This window comes from Diadema antillarum, unplaced genomic scaffold (genome assembly GCF_040938485.1).
Source record: "Diadema antillarum isolate AM-2024a unplaced genomic scaffold, OU_Dant_1.0 seq00000263_RagTag, whole genome shotgun sequence".
Lineage (NCBI taxonomy): Eukaryota > Metazoa > Echinodermata > Echinoidea > Diadematoida > Diadematidae > Diadema > Diadema antillarum.
In genome coordinates this window covers 1,319,210-1,338,499 of record NW_027271301.1, presented here as the reverse complement: position 1 = coordinate 1,338,499, position 19,290 = coordinate 1,319,210, and the positions used below count along the sequence as shown (strand labels likewise).

At 39.1% G+C, this 19,290-nt stretch overlaps 1 protein-coding gene across 1 annotated transcript in view; it reads right to left on the bottom strand.

The window, feature by feature from the left end:
- Positions 1-594: 594 nt before the first annotated feature.
- Positions 595-19,290, bottom strand: part of LOC139729784 (scavenger receptor cysteine-rich domain-containing group B protein-like) — a 35,836-nt gene continuing 17,140 nt past the window's right edge. Inside the window, exons 3-9 of the mRNA XM_071640717.1 lie at positions 18,142-18,353; positions 16,877-17,206; positions 5,555-5,908; positions 4,356-4,754; positions 3,394-3,509; positions 2,564-2,804; positions 595-1,488 (exon numbers count right to left, since the gene is read on the bottom strand). Of these exons, the coding sequence (XP_071496818.1) occupies positions 1,034-1,488; positions 2,564-2,804; positions 3,394-3,509; positions 4,356-4,754; positions 5,555-5,908; positions 16,877-17,206; positions 18,142-18,353 (2,107 nt within the window). The 3' untranslated portion in view covers positions 595-1,033. The remainder of the gene's footprint in view (positions 1,489-2,563; positions 2,805-3,393; positions 3,510-4,355; positions 4,755-5,554; positions 5,909-16,876; positions 17,207-18,141; positions 18,354-19,290) is intronic.

Below are 19,290 nucleotides of genomic sequence, written 5' to 3'. Positions count from 1 at the left end.
TGAAGAGACAAACCTAGAAGTCACATTTGCATCTAAGTTTTCAGTTTATGAATTTGAGCATTGCTGATGAGTATCAAGGACGGTGGTATCTAAGTCCATTGTCCCAATAGTTACCTGTATATAACTGTGAGGGATATCTAGGCCTAACTTGATTTTCATAATCATTTAATGAGTCATAAATCATAACCGTGAACAAATAGTGGCAAATTTACAACTCATCACAATCACACAAGTACTTCCTCTGATATACTTCAAAGTACAGGAAACCAATGTTTTTTTGTACCTTCTAACGTTGCTGCACTTTTAACATGAAAATACTCTGTCACAATGTATACATGTATATTCATTAAATAACTGATGAAAGAAAAACAGAAATAGTACATTATACAAAGATGTGTACATGTATGTACCAGAGTTTGCTCTAACTCCAGCACTGAGTGGATTACAAAAAAAGGTTATATACATCGTCCAAGACGTTGCATGACAAAATCGCTCATGTATATACACAATTATTGTGACGTGCGGCAAGTCCACGAGATAATTTATAAAACTCTTGTCGATATGAAACTTCTTTTTTCAGCATTTGTACCCATCTGGTCAGTCAAAAAAAAAAATCCAACATAATTTAGAGCCAACGTATCGCTTCATAAGATAAGTGGAGAGGAAGATGTGAAGATAGAAAAGCATTCATCTTGATGTACACTAGAAAAATGTCAAAATAGTAGCTCCTATGGACAAAAGAGGAATTTTACCCAAAGCCCTACATCTATCAATGAACATATGATGTCAGTAACAGAACTCTTAAAAACAGCCTCCTGACAGACTGTTTACTCTCTAAAAAGCAATGCTAATGAAATAAAACAGAAAGGACACATACATCACCAAATACTTCATATTAAAACAAACAAACAAACAAACAAGCAGGAATATTGTTAGAAAAACTGATAGGTGCTCAAGCACCGAGAAGAGGAATCCATGGGAGTGTAACCAAGGCGAGGAAGATGATAATGACTGACCAGATGAGTACCTTACGTCATTGCTGTGAGACGCTGTTATACGATGGTGGCGGTGCTAAATGTTCACTCTGTAGCATTTGGGCAAAGGCATCTGGGTGTCGCAGCACGATTTCGTAGGAGGGCGGTCCCCCGCCCCCGCTGAGGGCCTCCAGCTCCTCACAGATGGTCCCGTCCTGGGAGACGGGGCTTGAGACGGGGCTGGTGGTGCTGCTGGCTATGGAAGTCCTGGAGCAGATAGTGAATGGGAGGGCGTCGTAGCGCCGGCTCTGTGAGAAGCCCCCGCTGGTGGGCCTGGCCCGCGATGAGTGGACCATCATGACCACCATTGGTGTGGAGCGCGGCGGAGATGAGGCAGTCTCCTCGAAGCGCCTGTCACATGACTTGCAGGCATAGTGGAGCAGGGCGCCCCCAATGATGATGAAGGAGAATGCTGATATCAAGGATATTGCAATTATTGCCCCGGGTGGTAGCTCTGAGGATGGAAAGCGGGAAACATTTTGACTTTCTTTGTGAGCTCAAAGAGTATCACACTGCCATCAATATACAACCTTTATTTATTTCTACTTATTCTTTTTCGTGTGTATGATAAGATAGATTGTTTCAATCTGCAGTCATAATTAACTCATATCACAGCTGAGAAATTACACATTGCACAATTGCTCACATATACATACATACATCAAGAATATAATGTAATAACTGATCCCAACCCTTTATGTGCCAGGCACTTACAGTAGCTTAACTTAAATCTTGTTTTGATTTATAAGCATTCAGTAATCACTCCAAACTTGCCCTAGTTGTAAATTCAGCAAGCCCACTTATGTGTAACAACATGCATCATTCCAATATAAGTGTCATGATGATTCAATAGGGATTAGGGGAATCCCATATTCTTCATTCACTGACAGTTAGTTTCCAGATATTTGTGTCAATTGAATGAATGCACTTTGGCTGCGTGCCAATCAGCACACAAGGTACAGTAAAGTGTCAATGGTACTAGGGTTAGAAACTGGGACAATATGTTGATATTACAAGAAAATACTGTGCCATAGATGATACAAAACATGAACTCTGCCACCTGCTCTAAAAGAAGATAATCTCTCCTCTATATTTCCCAATTTATATTTTTTCATCCTCGCACCAACCAAAATGAATATGATATCTCACATCCATGCCTAAAATAATAGCATATTCCACTATGAATATACACATGTAATTCACATAAATTTCTGGTTCAAGCCATGATGCAACACTAATTAAATGAAAAGAAAAAAATAATAATCTGCTTGTATCAGCAAGATGCAAAAAGCAGTAAGCTGGGACAATGGGCAATCCTGCAAGAATTTTTCTGCTTCTCACAGAAAACCCACTAGAATCATATAATTTGACAGTCAATCTGACGCAGAGTGCTACCAGGTGAAGAACCCTCACAATTGTTGGATATGCCCATGCCACCCGCCCTTGTGATACAATACAGAACAATAAAATTCTTCTCCCAAAACTAAGAACCACATCAAAACCTACAAAGTGAGGGGGATGGAACTCACGGTTTCCTGGCCCCGATGACTGGTTGGCAGAGACACCCTCTGCCTTGCAGATGACCCCAGCATCCTCCATGTGAGTGCAGTCATGGACGCCCAGCCCGCTGTGGTCGCACTCAAGCAGGTTGGACTCATCGCCCTTGCAGTCCACATTGTCCAGGAGGATGTCGGCGATGCCGGGACCAAACGGGGTGCCCTGTGACCACGTTTTGAGGACATCCTGGAAGCCGAGCTGACGACACACGACCTAGATGGAAAGAATGGCACAAATGAACGTCTGCCCACTAGCATGATAGCTCTGTTCCAAAAGGCAATTCCAATAGAGAGAGGAATAACAATCTGCCACAGACAGTATTGTAAAACTTGACATTTTTCATGGTGTGCAAATTTTGCACATTTCACGCAACCAAAAGCCAGCACAAAAATAAAAGAATGCAAATATTTTTGCATGACATATGTTTTATCAATTTTTGTCCAGATTCCGTGGAATAAAGAACACGCAAACTTCCTCTTACCTGGCTGGGTGCGAAAAATTACTTAGCCAAAAATAGCCACTTCCACAGCATTCCATTTACACACACACACACACACACACACACAAGACATCTTCAGTCACATCTTCAGACCTGAAGAAAAAAAATTCAACAGAAGGAAAAGGAGAAGAAGAGAAGAGGAGGAGTAGGAGGAGGTTGCAGAAGAAAAAGAAGAACAAGAACAAGAAGGGAAAAAAAGGCAGGACGAAGAAGAAAGAGAAGAAGAAATCAGACTAAAAAGTGGATATCTCTTTCTGGAAATAGAATGAGAAGATCCTCACTAGGAGGATCGAGTAAACCTACCCTGGCATCATTGATGTCCCAGCCATCGTCACAGACTGTATACCATTTGTTGTTGTGGAAAATCTCCACTCTGCCTTCGTGGTCTTCCACTGAATTAGCCAGCTTCACATCCCCCTCTGTCAAAGTCCAGAAATAGTCTAACATGAATGTTTTGAAAAATGTGCTCACATATATTGCAAACTTCTACAAACAACAATTATTTTCATTTCATTTCTATACTGTTAACAGTAACATATAATGCCAAAGGTAGGCACACAGAAGTTCATACAAAAGCGAAGCACGCAATTTTACACAGGAAACGTGGTTAAGGTGGTGCTGAGCCAAGGCAAAATTGAAACCATCATAATAGGTGAGGTGATCAGACCACTTGGTAAGGGCGAGTGCTCAGTGTGAGTCAGGGGAAGTCAAAATAATAATGTAATGAAGAAAATAATCTATTCATACAAACTGTAATCATCAGTATACATACATTTCTGATGTTTCAGCTGGGAATGTTAAGATGCTCACTATGCTATGCTAGTTGTTACTGCTATAATCTGGTTATCAACTTGAAAAAAATACAAACATTAGTTAAAAGTAAACCCCTGTGGAAGATGTCTAAACCTGTCGAAGATTAGTAATGAGCATACAAATTTGTACTTGCACAGGTGTCTGTGAGAATAGCATGTTACAGGAAAATCTCCTCATCCTCAATGAGTTAAGAAGATTGGTGTTCTTGTCTCGTCTTCAAAGGGGGAGAAAATCACCCCCCCCCCCTGTTTTTCATGCTGATGAGATGGTGGAAAACGAGAAAATCTTATTATCTTACCATGCTACACATTTTTCTGGTTATTGTTTCAAGACTTGTTTGTTGATGGCTGCAGGCAAAGGAAATCTAACTCATTTTTCACGAGGAAGTAGGGAGATGCATATATATTTTGGAGATCTCCTGGGAGTTATACAGAAAAGCAAATTTCGTTTACCCAAGTATTTCTGCTTCTTGACATGTGCTACCAGGGTGGAATTGAATATGTGGAGGTCCGTAAGATTGCTTTGGTGGTTGGCTAGTGTGAAATTCAAGCACTTTGCCACAGCATAGCGATGTCCACAGGACCACTTATTTCCTGTGTCTTCCATGGTATAATCACACTCTTCAAGCAAGTTTTCCGTTCCCTTGCAGCGAAATTGTCCAAATTTGGCGTGGCAGGTCTCAACGCCCCCCAGACATCCCGTTGGTTTCCCTGGCAACCCGTACAAGAAGCCATGTCGTTTGCAGACAACAGTGGCATCCTGCCTATCCCAGTCAGAATCAGCACAAACGTTCCACCATACACCGCCGTATAATATCTCCACCTGATTCCCTTTGCTCAGCATTACTCTTGCTACATAACATTAGGAGTAAGTAAAATTACCAAAAGTTAGCAGTATTCCTATTAGACTATCTCAGAATTGTCTTTAAAATTGAAGAGAATGTTCTCCCCTTGATCACACAGTCTACTCAAGATAAGATCATGTGGCTCCTAAAAATACAATGAAGAACCAAACTTATAATCTGATAGATTCAATATTTTATTCTTCCCTGAAAATGAGAAATACATTTTTTTAAATATACATATGACACACTTTAGCACACCTGAATACATTTTCCACGTTTGAAAATACATGATACTGTAACAGGGTCAAATTGGGATGTATTCAAGATATCTGACATAATATGATTGGAAATGGCTAACTACAGACAAACTACTGAACAAAACAACTGAACAAGAGATGTCATGATCAATCACTTTAACCCATTAAATCTTTTTATTAATTCTCTTATTATCCAATTGATGTATTCCATAAGAACTTTCATCATAGCCATATTTTCATAGTGAAGCCTCTACAACTGCATGATCCTTAAAGTTGAAATAATATTTCAGAAGAAAATGTTTTTTCTTTTAAGCTGATTTTGTGCAGACTTAATGAAATTGACCAGACTTTCCATCTACTGTTTTTTTTTCACAATATGCTGGCCATGCAGTAAAATTAAAGACTTGCCAATTTGAAGAAGACAGGATTTGATGGGTTGAAGGTCACGCACTTCTAACACATTACCACATCAAGAGACTCCGGAAACACAAAAAAAGACAATATTATCCTCCCCCTCATGTATCTCTCTTTCAGTTGCTTGCCTCCTCACCTTTAGGAACAGAATGCTCAGCAATGCATCGGATGCCAACAACCTCCGTCTTCTCATCACAGTTGTGCATCCAGGGTGAGAGGTGGTCGCAGTCCCACAGCCTGGACTCGTTGCCATGACAACGGACGTCGTCCAGGATCATGGGGCTGTGGCCGGCGCTGAAGGTGAATGTGGGCAAGGTCTTGGACTGCAAATGGGCCTGGTGGTAGCCCAGTTCCCGGCAGGCAACGTAGGCGCTGGCTGCTGAGAAGTAGTCGTCGCATACTGTTCCCCATATGCCGTGGTAGAATATCTCAAGCCTGCCCTCGCTTGGTGTGCGGCCACCTTGCAATCGCAGAGAGTAGAGTGGAGGATCTGTTGGCACAGAAAGAAAAGAATTGAGTCTGCATTCACCAAACAAAGCACTCTCAGTTTGCACAAATCAAACGGTGGAAGCACTTAATACAATGATTTCATTCACCATGTCTGTCAAAATAGTAGAATAGAAATAGTAGTTAAATAAATAATGCAAATTTTGACTTGTATTAATTCATGATACCTCAACATCCCTTACATGGCAAAATGAATATCTCAATATGTGCCACATACTACAATAATTTTTCAACAACTTTTCTTCAGATGACTTGGATAAGGCCACAAAAAACCCTTCCAAACAAAAATACTGCTAGTGACATCATCTGTCAATCATATTGCTTAGGTACTAATATGATTAACAAAAGATACTAAAATATACCTTGCCCTAGATTGACCATAACTCGTATGTTTCCATGTTACTAATCGACTAACAAAAGACACTGTCTTCCCTCCACATGCACGGTTCAGATATTTTGGTCACAACTATGGGACACAGTTCACCACAGAACTTCCACTTTAAATTTGGGTATGCGCATGCAGTGGGGTGCAACATTACACATTTCAAAACAAAAGATGCAAGTCTAAAATTGATTTGGCTGACATGATTCACTTGCACACTCGTGCAATTAGTTTCCTGGCCCTCAACATTTTTGAAAAGCCATGCAAATTCAATCAGTGAAAGCTCCCATATGACATACAGACATTTCAACACTTGCGACTGACGTGAAATTGGTTTGAATTGCTTGAATTACGACTGGGTGGCAGTTTTTAATCAGCTGCAAGATATATAACTGTGAACAAGTCTCCTGGGGGTGATTCATCAAAGTCTAGCCTCACACAGGAATGCGACAAAGAGATGGCAATATATTCACCTCAAGAATTGGATTGATTGAACGCCAGCCTATCATTCACTCAGGGTCATTTCCACGGAATAAACAGCTCTATTTAGTTTGTCTGCCTTCCAGATATTGAACTATCACTCGGTCCTGAAGCAGTTCAAAGAGCTGAACTTTCCTCCCCGCTGCCGAGGCCGGATGTAAAACTACTCCTGCCTCTCACTACATGATGATAAAAGGGAGTCGTATTCGTTGAGCACCAAACGTGTCTCTTCTATGACTACCCCATGGTCCTGACCAGAACCCATCACTGTCTGACTTGTACTTTTGATGAGAGGAGAACTCACACACACCAAAAAAAAAAAAGAAAAAGAAAAAGTTAATTCGACTCAAAAAGTTCTGATGTCAGCAATGAAGATAATGAATGGAAAGCTGATAAAAATCAGACACATGTGAAGGAAGTCACAACCTTTACAACATCAGTATATCATCTCAAATGGCTAGCTTTGTAATTCCATTACGGGACACTTAAAGCATGAATATTTTTTTTTCTTTTTTAGAAACATGAAGTTTTGACTTTTTCAGCACCAAACTAAAAGCAGAGTACCAGAGTGCTATGTCATCCGAGTCACAGTTAAGCACGCGAGGGATCTATTTCAGGATAGCCAGGGGACATCATGTTAATTGACCCCATTGATATTCAGTGTACTCAATATGTTCTCTTAAAAAATGTTGGTCAAAATTTTATTTGCTGGAGCTTTTATTTTGTGGTGCCTTTGTTTTGTCTGTTTGTGTTCTTCAGGAAAACAGGTTCTCTTTGGGGTGTGTATTCTCCTCAAAATGTCAGGGTGCATGATACACCACCACAGGCTGCACGACCCTTATATCTAGACGTCAGAAACGCTTCAAAATAAACCCTGTATGAATAATACATTTTAGTAGGCAGGCAGACTAAACTGCAGCACTGCAGTCATGTCATCAGTTTGGAGAGCAGAAAGGCTTGATCTGCTCTTACTCTATGCAGACTTAATGCTCTTTTGCCCCTCACCTGATGGTATGTTATCATAAAAGGGGTTATCTGCAGAGACCATCTCTTGTATGAGAGGGAAAGGTAGGGGATAAAAATTGGATAATGGGAAAGGACCAGAACACCTGGTCATGTGGGGAGGGGAGAATTTACAAGCTAGAGACAATGAGAGGATATTGACTGCATAGAATGATTTTTTAAAAAGAAATATGAGATGTCACCATGGAAACGTAATGGGGGGGGGGGGTGGGATAGAAAAGGAATGCTGCAAGAGAAACAGGAGATGGGAGATGTATTTGTGAAGGGAAAAAAATGATGTTCCACTTTCATATCACAAATATATTGGATACTGGGATAATAATGCTTGCCATTGGCATAGTGGGAAAACTGTCTTACAGAAGGAAAAAAAAGGATAACATAAGAATTTGAAGATCTCAAACATTTTCAAATCTGCTATTAGCCTTTTTATCATAATTTGGCACAATGGAAAATCACAGTACCAGCAAATGTGAGTGTACAGTTCTGTAGTTATGTAATGATGATGATAATGAATAACATCTATATAGCGCTTAATACTGATGTTTCTAAACACATCAATCCGGAAAAAAAAATTGTATAATATTTTTGCAGAACATCAATCCGGAAAAAAAAGTAACACTGTATTTACTTTACTGTCGTGCTAAATGGGAAAACGATGCAGCGTTTGGTACCCTGGGGTACCAACTAAAAATCCACCATTTTATCAAATAACTTTTTGTCTGTTTTTGTTAGCATTTTACCCTGGGTTAACTAAATTGGTGAAAACAATTTCTAGTGCATTATGAAAGATTTTTATTGCATTAGTGATACAGCAATAAATGAATGCTAAACATCAAATAAACCCTGTACCAGTAACTTAATAATTTTCTGTTTTCTCTCTGATTATTGGTATCCTCAACAGTATAACACTAATACACTGTCACTACTGTGTGTCTTAAAAAAAAACTATACACTTTTGAAATGGCTGCCTAATAAGAAATATATGATTCTGGGGGAAAAAGTTTATATGTATGGATAGCTTATGGACTCAACTTTCATATGACACCAAAAAGTCTAAAAATAATTCATGCTTGAATGAGCACTGCTTACTTTTGTAAAGGGTATGAAAATTAGGCTGCGCATGACAGGAATTAGCCTTCCAATTTTGCGAGAGGTGAGTCTGTTGGAGCTTACAAAACTGAAGTTGATTTGATAGGTAGGGATTATGTAACATTGAATGTTCAATTATGGATTGTCAAAACAAAAAGGAATGTCAAAGATGTCAACTATATATTCTTCAGGTCAATGGGTAACCTGAATAATAAGTAGCCAGTAGCTGTGACATTCGTTTTTCAACAAAATGTATTTGTATAACCAGATGGACATTATGTGAATTCATTATTCAAATACATTTTGTTGAAAAAGGAATATACAGCTACTGGTTACTTATTTAGTGGCAGTATAGGCAGTGCATACATTTGCAGCTCAGCTGCAGCAGCACCATGCACCACTTGAAAATAAGTAATCATGAACGTAGTTTGTGGATTACAATGACCTCTGTCTGAATTACTGTCCAAAATCATAATAACCCTTTTTGAGAAAGTCATAAAAAATCATTATCATTATCAATGTACTGATACACACTTCACAATTAACAGGCATAAATTGCTATTGCCAATTGTTGATTTGGCAGCCATGATAGCAGTGTATATACAATATTGTAGCCTTATGTTTTAAGAAACAAGATGGCACTATACAACATTGTAACCTTGGGTATGATGGCATGCTGTGAATCAAATGTGACCCTGCATCACATAACCAACAAAAAGTTGCCAGACATGGCTTTTTAGTTAAAGGTAGATTCTGAAAGAGCACACCTTCAGCTTGAAAATGGTGTATAACTCAACTGAAATGGACTCTCCTTACCTATCTAAATATTGGAAAGAACACTCTGGAAAAGTGTGTACTGGTACTGAAAAAAAGAGGCTCTGAAGTTTGGGGTCTATTCAAGTGCTTAATCTTCCCAAGCTGTGCTTGCTGTGTAGTGAATGGGACAAAAAAACACACACAAACAAACAAACAAAACAAAACAGGATGCAAAACACCCTAGCAACAACGATGAAGGGATTATCAGATTGATCTGAATCAGAATGAACACATTATATTCACTATTAATACCAACTTCACAAGCAGTAGTATCATCCTATCAAGTTAATACAGTTGAAAGTGAAGAGTGTGTAAATGATTTTTAAGAAACGATAAGAAAACTCTAAGACATACCTAGTAAAAAATGCAATTTCCCTTTCTTTTCATGATCCCAAACTTTGGAATAATGTAGTAGAAGAATTGCTCCTCCAGAAATTATGAAAAATTTGAGATTGACTACATGTAGGTTGAACTATTTCACCTATTTTGATTTTTTACTTTTTTGTTGGTTTTGTGATGCATGGTCACAAATAGTCAATATGACGGCATCATACAAACAAGTTGATATCTATTAGTAAACCTACAAGAGTGATGTGCATGTTGATGAGATGGTACTGATGAGATCTTTACCTGCCGAAATACCACAGCAGGACATCAGCAGGAGAATGGTTGAGCTCCTCGAGATAGACACATTTGCAATGTCACAGAAAAATTGCGGCAACTTGAAAGAACCCTGGAATGCTCTCAAGCGAAGTTCCTCCAAGCGAAACAGCACTGCTGGGGGAACGGTTGTCATCATCATTTCTGAAACCATTATATGATGTCTTTCAGGATTGAGAGTGCACCATGTTCCTGTCTTAAAGCAGCCCCAGTGCTGGGATATAACAAGAAATGCTCAGCCACTCTGCAATTCATTAGTAAACCCTAAAAGTGTTTCACTCCAAATATTAGTCTGCCCTAAAGCCTTCACATACACTGACTGCTTGCAGTATATTGTCTACGAGAATAAGGCTGTTCACAATGTAAATCACAAGAGATAGATAGAAAAATTTTGTAATATATAAGCCAAGGCTCGATGCTAACCTTTTTTTTTTTTTGATGGCCCAATTGGGTCACAAAAACATATTCTTTCTTAAAAAGTGGTGGCCTAAAATATATCTCTGGTGGCCGTGGGCCACCGCTTATGTCAAGCCTTGTATATATAGAGAGATAGAGATGCTACACACTGCATCATGGAAAGCTGAAGCCAAGAAATGAAAATAACCGATTAAAAATGAGATACAAGGTGTGTCCACCATGTCTTCGGCCTTAAACTTACACTGAAAGCAACAATGCATAAAACAAAAATTATTTAACAATCTTCACAAATATTGCCATATTTGTATTCTCTTTCACTCTATATGTCTCTATGCCTATCCTACTCTCTGTTTTTTTTTCTCTCTTTATTTCATTAGCTGAGACATGCTGAATCATATCTAGGTATCAAACACCATACCTTACTTTCTATACACTCCTTGTTCCTCCATATATGTTCGTCTGTTTCTCTCACACCTTTACTGCTTTCCCTTGGAGTATATTTCCCTTCTATGACTCTGTACCCTGTACATACCATAAGTGATTTTATGGAGGGCAAATTCCCAATGCTCAATACCTCAAGAGATTCATTCACTGGTTCTCCAGAGACCAATGGTGATATGACACCCAGTCCACCCTCTCTGCCACACTATCCTATTAATCGCAAATGTCTAAGCAATGTTCTCAATGCCACAGGCTAAGTCACTGCCATACAGTCCAAATTGCTCCATATTACTTCTCAATAAAATCCTCCCAATATCTTCCTCTTCCTCTTCCAATGTCTTCCTGTGTTCTAATTCTATCTTTTCCTAGGTTGAGGTAGGGGTAATATTATATTGTCCTGTCTCATCAACTAGGGCTTACATTCACGGATGCTAACGTTGGATGAGAGTCTTAGAGAGTGAAATTTCCAATATTTCTGTTATATTAGAATAACAGCCATCATGTTTGGTAGGCCTATCCTCTTAAGAAGCTTGAGCAATTCCTTATCCAACTGTACAATTTCTGATATACTTGTCAATATAATGAGCAAAATCAATGAAACAATGTCACATTTAATAGCATTCATGCCATCATAGAGCACTTGACTGACTGCGCTTACAAGATGTAGATTGATCTCAAGCGGACTGTGTTACATCAAAGCAATGCAAGCAAGCACCAGCTATGCACCAGTAAACACAAGCATTTGTTATCCAATGGGTAGACTCACAGCAATATTAAGGTTTTGGGTATACTTGATGATGCTCAGACAAACTTTCCACCATTAATTAACAACAGAAATGATCAGTTCTGTGTTTGCAATATCCAGATGCCTTTTTACAATAAATCTAGTTTATGTGGTAAATAATTAAGAAAATGAATTCGAATCACCAATTTGTCCAAACATCATCATGTATACCCAGAGAAAATTATTGCTCATTTTGCAACATTTTCTCTTTGATCCTTCTGCACATTTATGCCACCTGCACACTACACTCATTGATCTTCTTGGGATACAAGCCACTTGTAACTTCCACTAAACAAGTCAAACTAACTGTCCTACAGACTCTCTTCTCTTGACACCTCTGTGTCTGTCTGGTGTATATGTTCCTGTAACTTGATGAATTATATCATTACCTTGGGTGATAAGATTTCAAATAAGAATGAATTAATACCACTTCTACTACCCTACAACTTTTAGCCCATTCCGCCTCCGTTGGTCAGTTTGAATTAGGTCCTCTGCTCACTGCCGCCCATTTCATGCTCCACTTTGGACAAGATATCTATCACCAAAACAGGTCTCCTCTTGTTACAAAGTCCTTTACTCAGTGTATGATAGTGACTCTCCGATGGTTCAAACCTGGGACAAACAGCGTCCACTTTTAAGGCTTTATATATCAATGGCAGACTCTCAGATTCAGGAGAAGTGATCCATTTCTAGCTCTCAACCCAGTTTTCTCACATTTCTCTTTTTTTTTTCTTTTTTACATGGAGGGTCAGTATCTAAACAATTCTGGAAGACTGGATGAAAGGTTAGGAGGTGCCTTACATGTGAGTGATTCTCTATGTCTCTCTGGGTGTTTTGGCAACAGGAGGCCAGTGCTTAAGAATTGTTGCCATGCCTTTGGTTACTGAAGAGGAGTGCTTGCGACATTTTTGTGTGATACCTTGATTTTCTTAATGACTGGCTTGCCTCTTCACTGACGGAACATGACATTTGATAGTTGATTAGCCTGTTCACAAAGTGGCAATGTGATGAACATTGGAGTAAAGGTCAACAGACTTGTGAGGTTATGACGTGATTGTCATCCCATCTAACTTAGGAGTCATTGTGACCACTGTCAATGCCTCATGAAAACATGCACAAAATTTAAAATTCCCTCACTGTCTGGGTGAAAAATTCTGGAAATTGTTAAGTTATGCTTCTTTTTAAATGATCCTACTGAATTGCATCTTAATGTGCTCATGAGTTTGAACTGTTCACATTGAAATATGTAATCATACTATTATCTACATGACTATGAAATAACATCTACTGACATTGAAAATCTGTTGATACTTATACACTGAATCACATGTTCACAGAAAGCCATGTCCTTGAATAAAACTGTGCTAAATTTGAAGATATTTCCATCAATCAATGTTGTCTGAAATTGTGCTGTGGTGAAGTAAAGAAGCATGTAAGACATATTGTGAGATATCTGTGGATAATGAATGAAATGCAGAGATGATGAATTAATACGGCGTTCATTTCCGGATAAATGCCGCACACCCTTGGGTACATTCAAACAGGCAAGATGGAGTGTTCTTCAGGAAATGTCAGTCATCTGTATCATTTCTCCACACAGGCCCCCAATGAAGTTGCATGACAATGCAATGGACATTGTTGAATACTGCAGGGATTGCAAATTTCTTCCTTGATTCCTTTCCTCTGTCTTACTGCCTGGATTACATACAACCTTAATGATGTGCATGTAGAGGAATAGGTATGCTTCACTCTGAACAATAGTGTGTGAACACTTTTAGGAATTAAAACATGTCTACAAAGCCATGACCAACAATCACTGCATTATTCCGATTGATTTGCAAAATGTAATCCTGTCAATATTACAAAGTGAGGTATTTTGGTAAGTGGCCCAAATACCATAGATGGAAAGAAAACAGCCAATTTTTAATCTTAAGTACCCGAGCATGCCACCATATTCAACCTTTCTGGAAAGTTGGTGACCCAACATCAAGTTTTAGTGGCCGAGGGCCATCGAGCCACCAAACACCATTTATGTCTATGGCCCTGTATTATACACTGTATAATTATGCAGGCAATTCATACATACCAAAACAATGTACCAGAAGCAGAGTGTCCAGTACAGAAAATGTTTCATAATAAGCAAAATAGAAGTCAGAGTGCATGACAGACTTTTACTCCTTAACTCTTTAGGTGCCATGTTTGGCTGACTCAGTCGACGGCATGCCAAGTTCACATATGTGACAGTGCACCTCAAAACGAACATAAAGTCGCACACACTGATTTTGCGTGAGGACTGAAAATAAGTGAAATGGGTCAACCTAGCCGAACTTGACTTTTTCATATTTTCTGAAAGAGCGGGTCTTCTTTTACATTATACTAAAATTTGGTATCATAAAACGGGCAGGAAAGTATTTTTTTTTTTTAGCAGTTTATCTCAACTTTTTTGGTAGAATAGTGTGATTAGATGTGCCTTTAGAATCCCCTTTTCATTTCTGAAAAACCTTGTCCACACTCTTCACTTTCAACTCTAATAACTTTTGGAAGGATAGTGCTACTGCTTTGAAAGTTGGCATTAATTATGGACAGAATGTGTTAATGAAGCACGCTTAATTTCAGTTTAATCTGATAATCCCTTCATTGTTGTTACCCTGGTGGTTTACTTCCTGTTTTTTGTCCCATTCACCGCACAGCCAGCACGGTTTGGTAAAGATTAAGCGCTTGAATAGACACTGTACTTCAGAGCCTCTTTTCTCACTTCACACTTTTCCTGAGTTTGTGCTTTCTTTCCAATATTTAGATAGGTTAGGAGAGTCCATTTGACTTGAGTTATACATCATTTTAAAGCTTAAAGTCTGCTCTTTTAGAATATGGTCTTAACCCAAAATTCATGTCTGGCGACTTTTTGTTTGTTTTGAGGTGCAGGGTCACATATTCTGCTCAAACACACAAACCTGCCCAAACCAATTGATAACACTACAATCAAAGCATTTCTTGCGATTCCATTCCTGTCAAATGTACCTTGCATTTTATGTGGTTATCTTATTATTATTATTATCGTATGTGGTGATCGACTATCAAGCGGTGTTCCCTGCTGGATTTGCGAGTAACTTCTTGTTTCTGTCACTGTTTTGTATGTAAAAGTCATGCCTCTACAATAATGTAGCTACTGGAAATTTGAAAGCAAAACAATCAAAGATTTGTCATACAATTTACATGTTCTCTATAATTTTGCTCATTGCATATCCAGGGTAACAAAAATGTATTAAAAAGTTACACAGATTTGAAAGGCAGAATGTTTTTCCAAAGCATGACTGCGTTGCTGTCTCAGAATGATATGGCATGGAGAGGGTTTACACAACGGCACATACAGAGTTAACCTGTTGAGTACTAGTCCAGAGTATACTCAGGCAGGTGTTTATGGGAAACATGCTGTAGCAAAATCAGCTCATCCTCAATGGGTTAATGACTGAAGGAGAGAGTGGTGCCAGTGGTACCATCAACATTAATCAGTTTACCCATTGCTGGGAATATAGCAACGCCTTAACTGTGAAAAGTTCCTTCATGTAACGGAACCCAGGGACAATATGTTCGAGGGAAGCAATGATTGCAGAACAGACAGCTGTTCAAACAATGTAATCACTCACTCCTTCAAGATTCACTCCACATAGAAGGAGAAAATTTGGGTGTCCATGCCTGTAGGCTATGTGTCCCTGCAACTCTTACACTTCTTAAACTGGATACACACCTGCGTAAATCATGAGGATCTGCCTCTTTTTTGATTGACCCCTACTACATCTGTCCAACCACTTTCTTTGCTCACATACATATTGAAACCCTTCAGCACATGAAGGAGGCTTGCTGCGATGTCACTGGCTTCTCCCCGAAGGAAGCCTTCAAATTGACACTTCTTAGGGAGATATGAAAGTTTCGCATAGGGTGATTTAGGGATTTTGGGTGATTTTCAAGGCAAGAGAAGTAATTTTTTGTTTTCTTGTAATTCAAGTGGAAGTAATTTTTTAACTTTATCGATCCTAACATGTGGTCCAAGTTCCAGTTTCAGTCCTTCTCAAGTTGGCACACAATACGAAATCATTCACTAACAAGAAAACTCTCCACAACAGGTCACATTACAAAAGAGGGCATGTCAGGAATATGGGAGATGTCTGCAATCACTTTCCCTCTCATTAATGTGGCAGTCTGCCCAACCTACCCTTCATTTTTTTTTTTAAAGCAAAGAAGGTAAAGTGCGAGAACCTCTTCATTTGAAGCTATTGGAGATTAATTTGTCCACATTCCCTATCCCTTGTTCAAGCTCTTATGAGATGCATATGAACTTGAAGATGATAAAGGGACAGCACCAGATGTCTGCAAGCCAGAAATGTTTGAAGACCTAATGAGTACCAGGTACAGAGTTGTACATCTCAAACATGGTCTCTCCAATGTTTTTGATGTACTGATCATCTGTTACACACAGCATGGCGTGTCACTCAACCCCCCCCCCAAAAAAAAAAAACAAACAAACAAACAAAAAAACAAAAAAACACACACAAAAAAAACACCACAACTCAACACAACACCACACCACTACCACCACCACCACCACAACAACAACAGCAACAAAACATACACAGGATTGTGGGTGAAGTTCCTCTAAGGATACTACCATCATGCAGAAATTGATACTGGCACATATTTTCAGTTTTTCAGCTTTATTTTATGACTATGGAATCATTCCTCCTTGACAACACAGATGCATATTCTGTGAAACATGATACAGCGCAAACTTGCAGCTTCATCCAATCTATACTCCATCACTTTCAGTTTTCTGTATGACCTCTGACGCCGTCTTTCATACACACCTGTTGGTTCTTGAAGCTTGCAGTGAATGTACACTTCCTTCTCATGCTTGCAATCTCGGCCATTGGACACGTTAAACTGGCAACTGGAAAGATGCATGTCATTCTCCACGCACTCCACCTTGTCAAGAATGATGGGATAGCTTCTCGCCCAGTCAGGCTGGGAGAGCTCCGGGCTCTTGGCAGCATCGGGATAGCCCAGCTGGCGGCACATAGTGTTGGAAGTGGTCCTGCTCCACTGGCTGCCGCAAACTTTTCCCCAGGTGCCTTGGACATAGACTAGCAGCAGACCCTCGTTGGGGACATTGCCATGTACAAGCCTGATGGAAAAATCTGAATGAGGGATAAGAGAAAGGGGGGAGGGGATAATATCAATACTAGTACATAAAATGAATTTAAGCCATTTGTACATGCAAACCTAACCTCGACCCTGTATTTATACGTCATGAAAGTATGGATATTTCTCTCAAATGAAGGAAATTGCATCTCAGCTAGTTAGCACAACAGTACAAAAGTCTGAAAAGGTACCAGACATAAATGAAAATGGGAATGAGCACTTCACATGACCAGATACTAATGAAAAATCTTCAGAACAACATCAGCAGGGCTTTAGGGTCTGGAGAAAATTGTATGTCTAACTGAGAATACCTTGATAAAATATCATTCTTGGTTTCTGATATGGTGTAAATGTTCAGGTGAATCATCCTTGGGCATGTAGCATACCTAGTAATGTTGGAGACCAGAACTGTTGGCCATTTTTACATCCTGACTGTTTGCATCCTGAAAGGCTAACACAACTGATCAAATCAACAAATTTTGTGTTTGATGGTTAGTAGCATGCTTTGATACAACATATAACCTGCAATATTCCAAGCATGTTTTGCCAAACAAGTTAACTTCTTTTGTCCCCCTCCAATTATCATTTCATGACAAATGGAAGAATAAAAAAAAAAAAATGACAGAGCTTTCCCCCATTTTCTTCATGTTCTTTTAAAGTGCTTCCATGCATGCAAATCTACATACTACATTCTATGGCAGATATCAGTCATCAGTCATTGAACCAGAAAGGGCATAATTCTGTCTGGAATATGTAGATGAGTGTGATGTCTCATATTTCTACTCCAGTCCTTTTAACAATCGTGACTAGCCCCCTGACGTGCAATCAAAGAGTGAGAGAGCTATCTCCACCACCTATGGGATTTGTAAATGAATTCCACTTTCAGGAATGAAAGATGACACCCTATTCTCTCATTGAAGACACCTCTTACAACCCATCCCTACTTTTTCTGACCCTGAGGAGTATGGGCAGGAGTAAGCATCATCATCACCACCACCATCATATCCATCATCCTCATTACTATGAAAGTGGAATTCATCACTACCACTACCACCATCATTAACACCAAAACTATCACCATCACTCTGAATGACCACCACCACCCCTTTGGAAATCAGTCTTGAGCTGAAAGGGCTATCCACCCTATGAATGGAAATGAATAAATAAATAAATAAATAAAAATCATCACCAATGCTGCCATCATCATCACAACCACTACCACCACTATCATCATTATCATCACCATGGCCACCAGCTTCATCTCCACCATCACCATCATCATCATCATCATCATCATCATCATCATCATCATCATCACAATCACAATCACTACAACCACCACCATCATCATAAGCACTACTACCATCATTCACAACCATTACCACCATCCTCACCAACAATACTACCAACACCACCACTACCATTGTCATCATCACCACCACCACCATCATCGTAACATCAAGATCATTCTTCTCTGGAGCATACCTAATGCAGTGTCCCTTCATCTTCAAGGAAACAAAACTTTTAACTGAATTTAACATGGAGGTATCAACAGGTGTTTTTTTTTAGATTTGTGAAGTAAAATTTTCTTCTTTTTTAGATTTCTTTCAGGAGGTTCTATCAGCACATATCACAAACACTAGGAAATACACGGCACACTGCCCATGCCGGGAGTCAAGTGACTGTTGACAGGGCTTATGTGGACAAGTTATAGAATATATTATGTGTTATTATTAATGCTTTCTAGCATCGTGCTTTCATCTTGAGCTGTTCTGGTCTGGATCATAGCAGCACAAGAACTGTGCACATAATTTTAAGCTATTTGTATTCATGTAATCAGTTGTTATTTTATTTCATGGGCTAACCATTTTAATATCTGGATCCAGAATTTTCTGAAAGGACATGATCAGTGGATGCAAAATGTATAATCAGTTGTATCACAAGAAGAGCACAAAGATTGCTTGGAATGGGTGTTTTACTTCATTGACAGATGTCTAATATTTCTATAAGACTGTACCATTTACTTCTACTTTGTCATGACCAATACTTCTAATAAAAAAAGGTAATCTCTATCCATTAA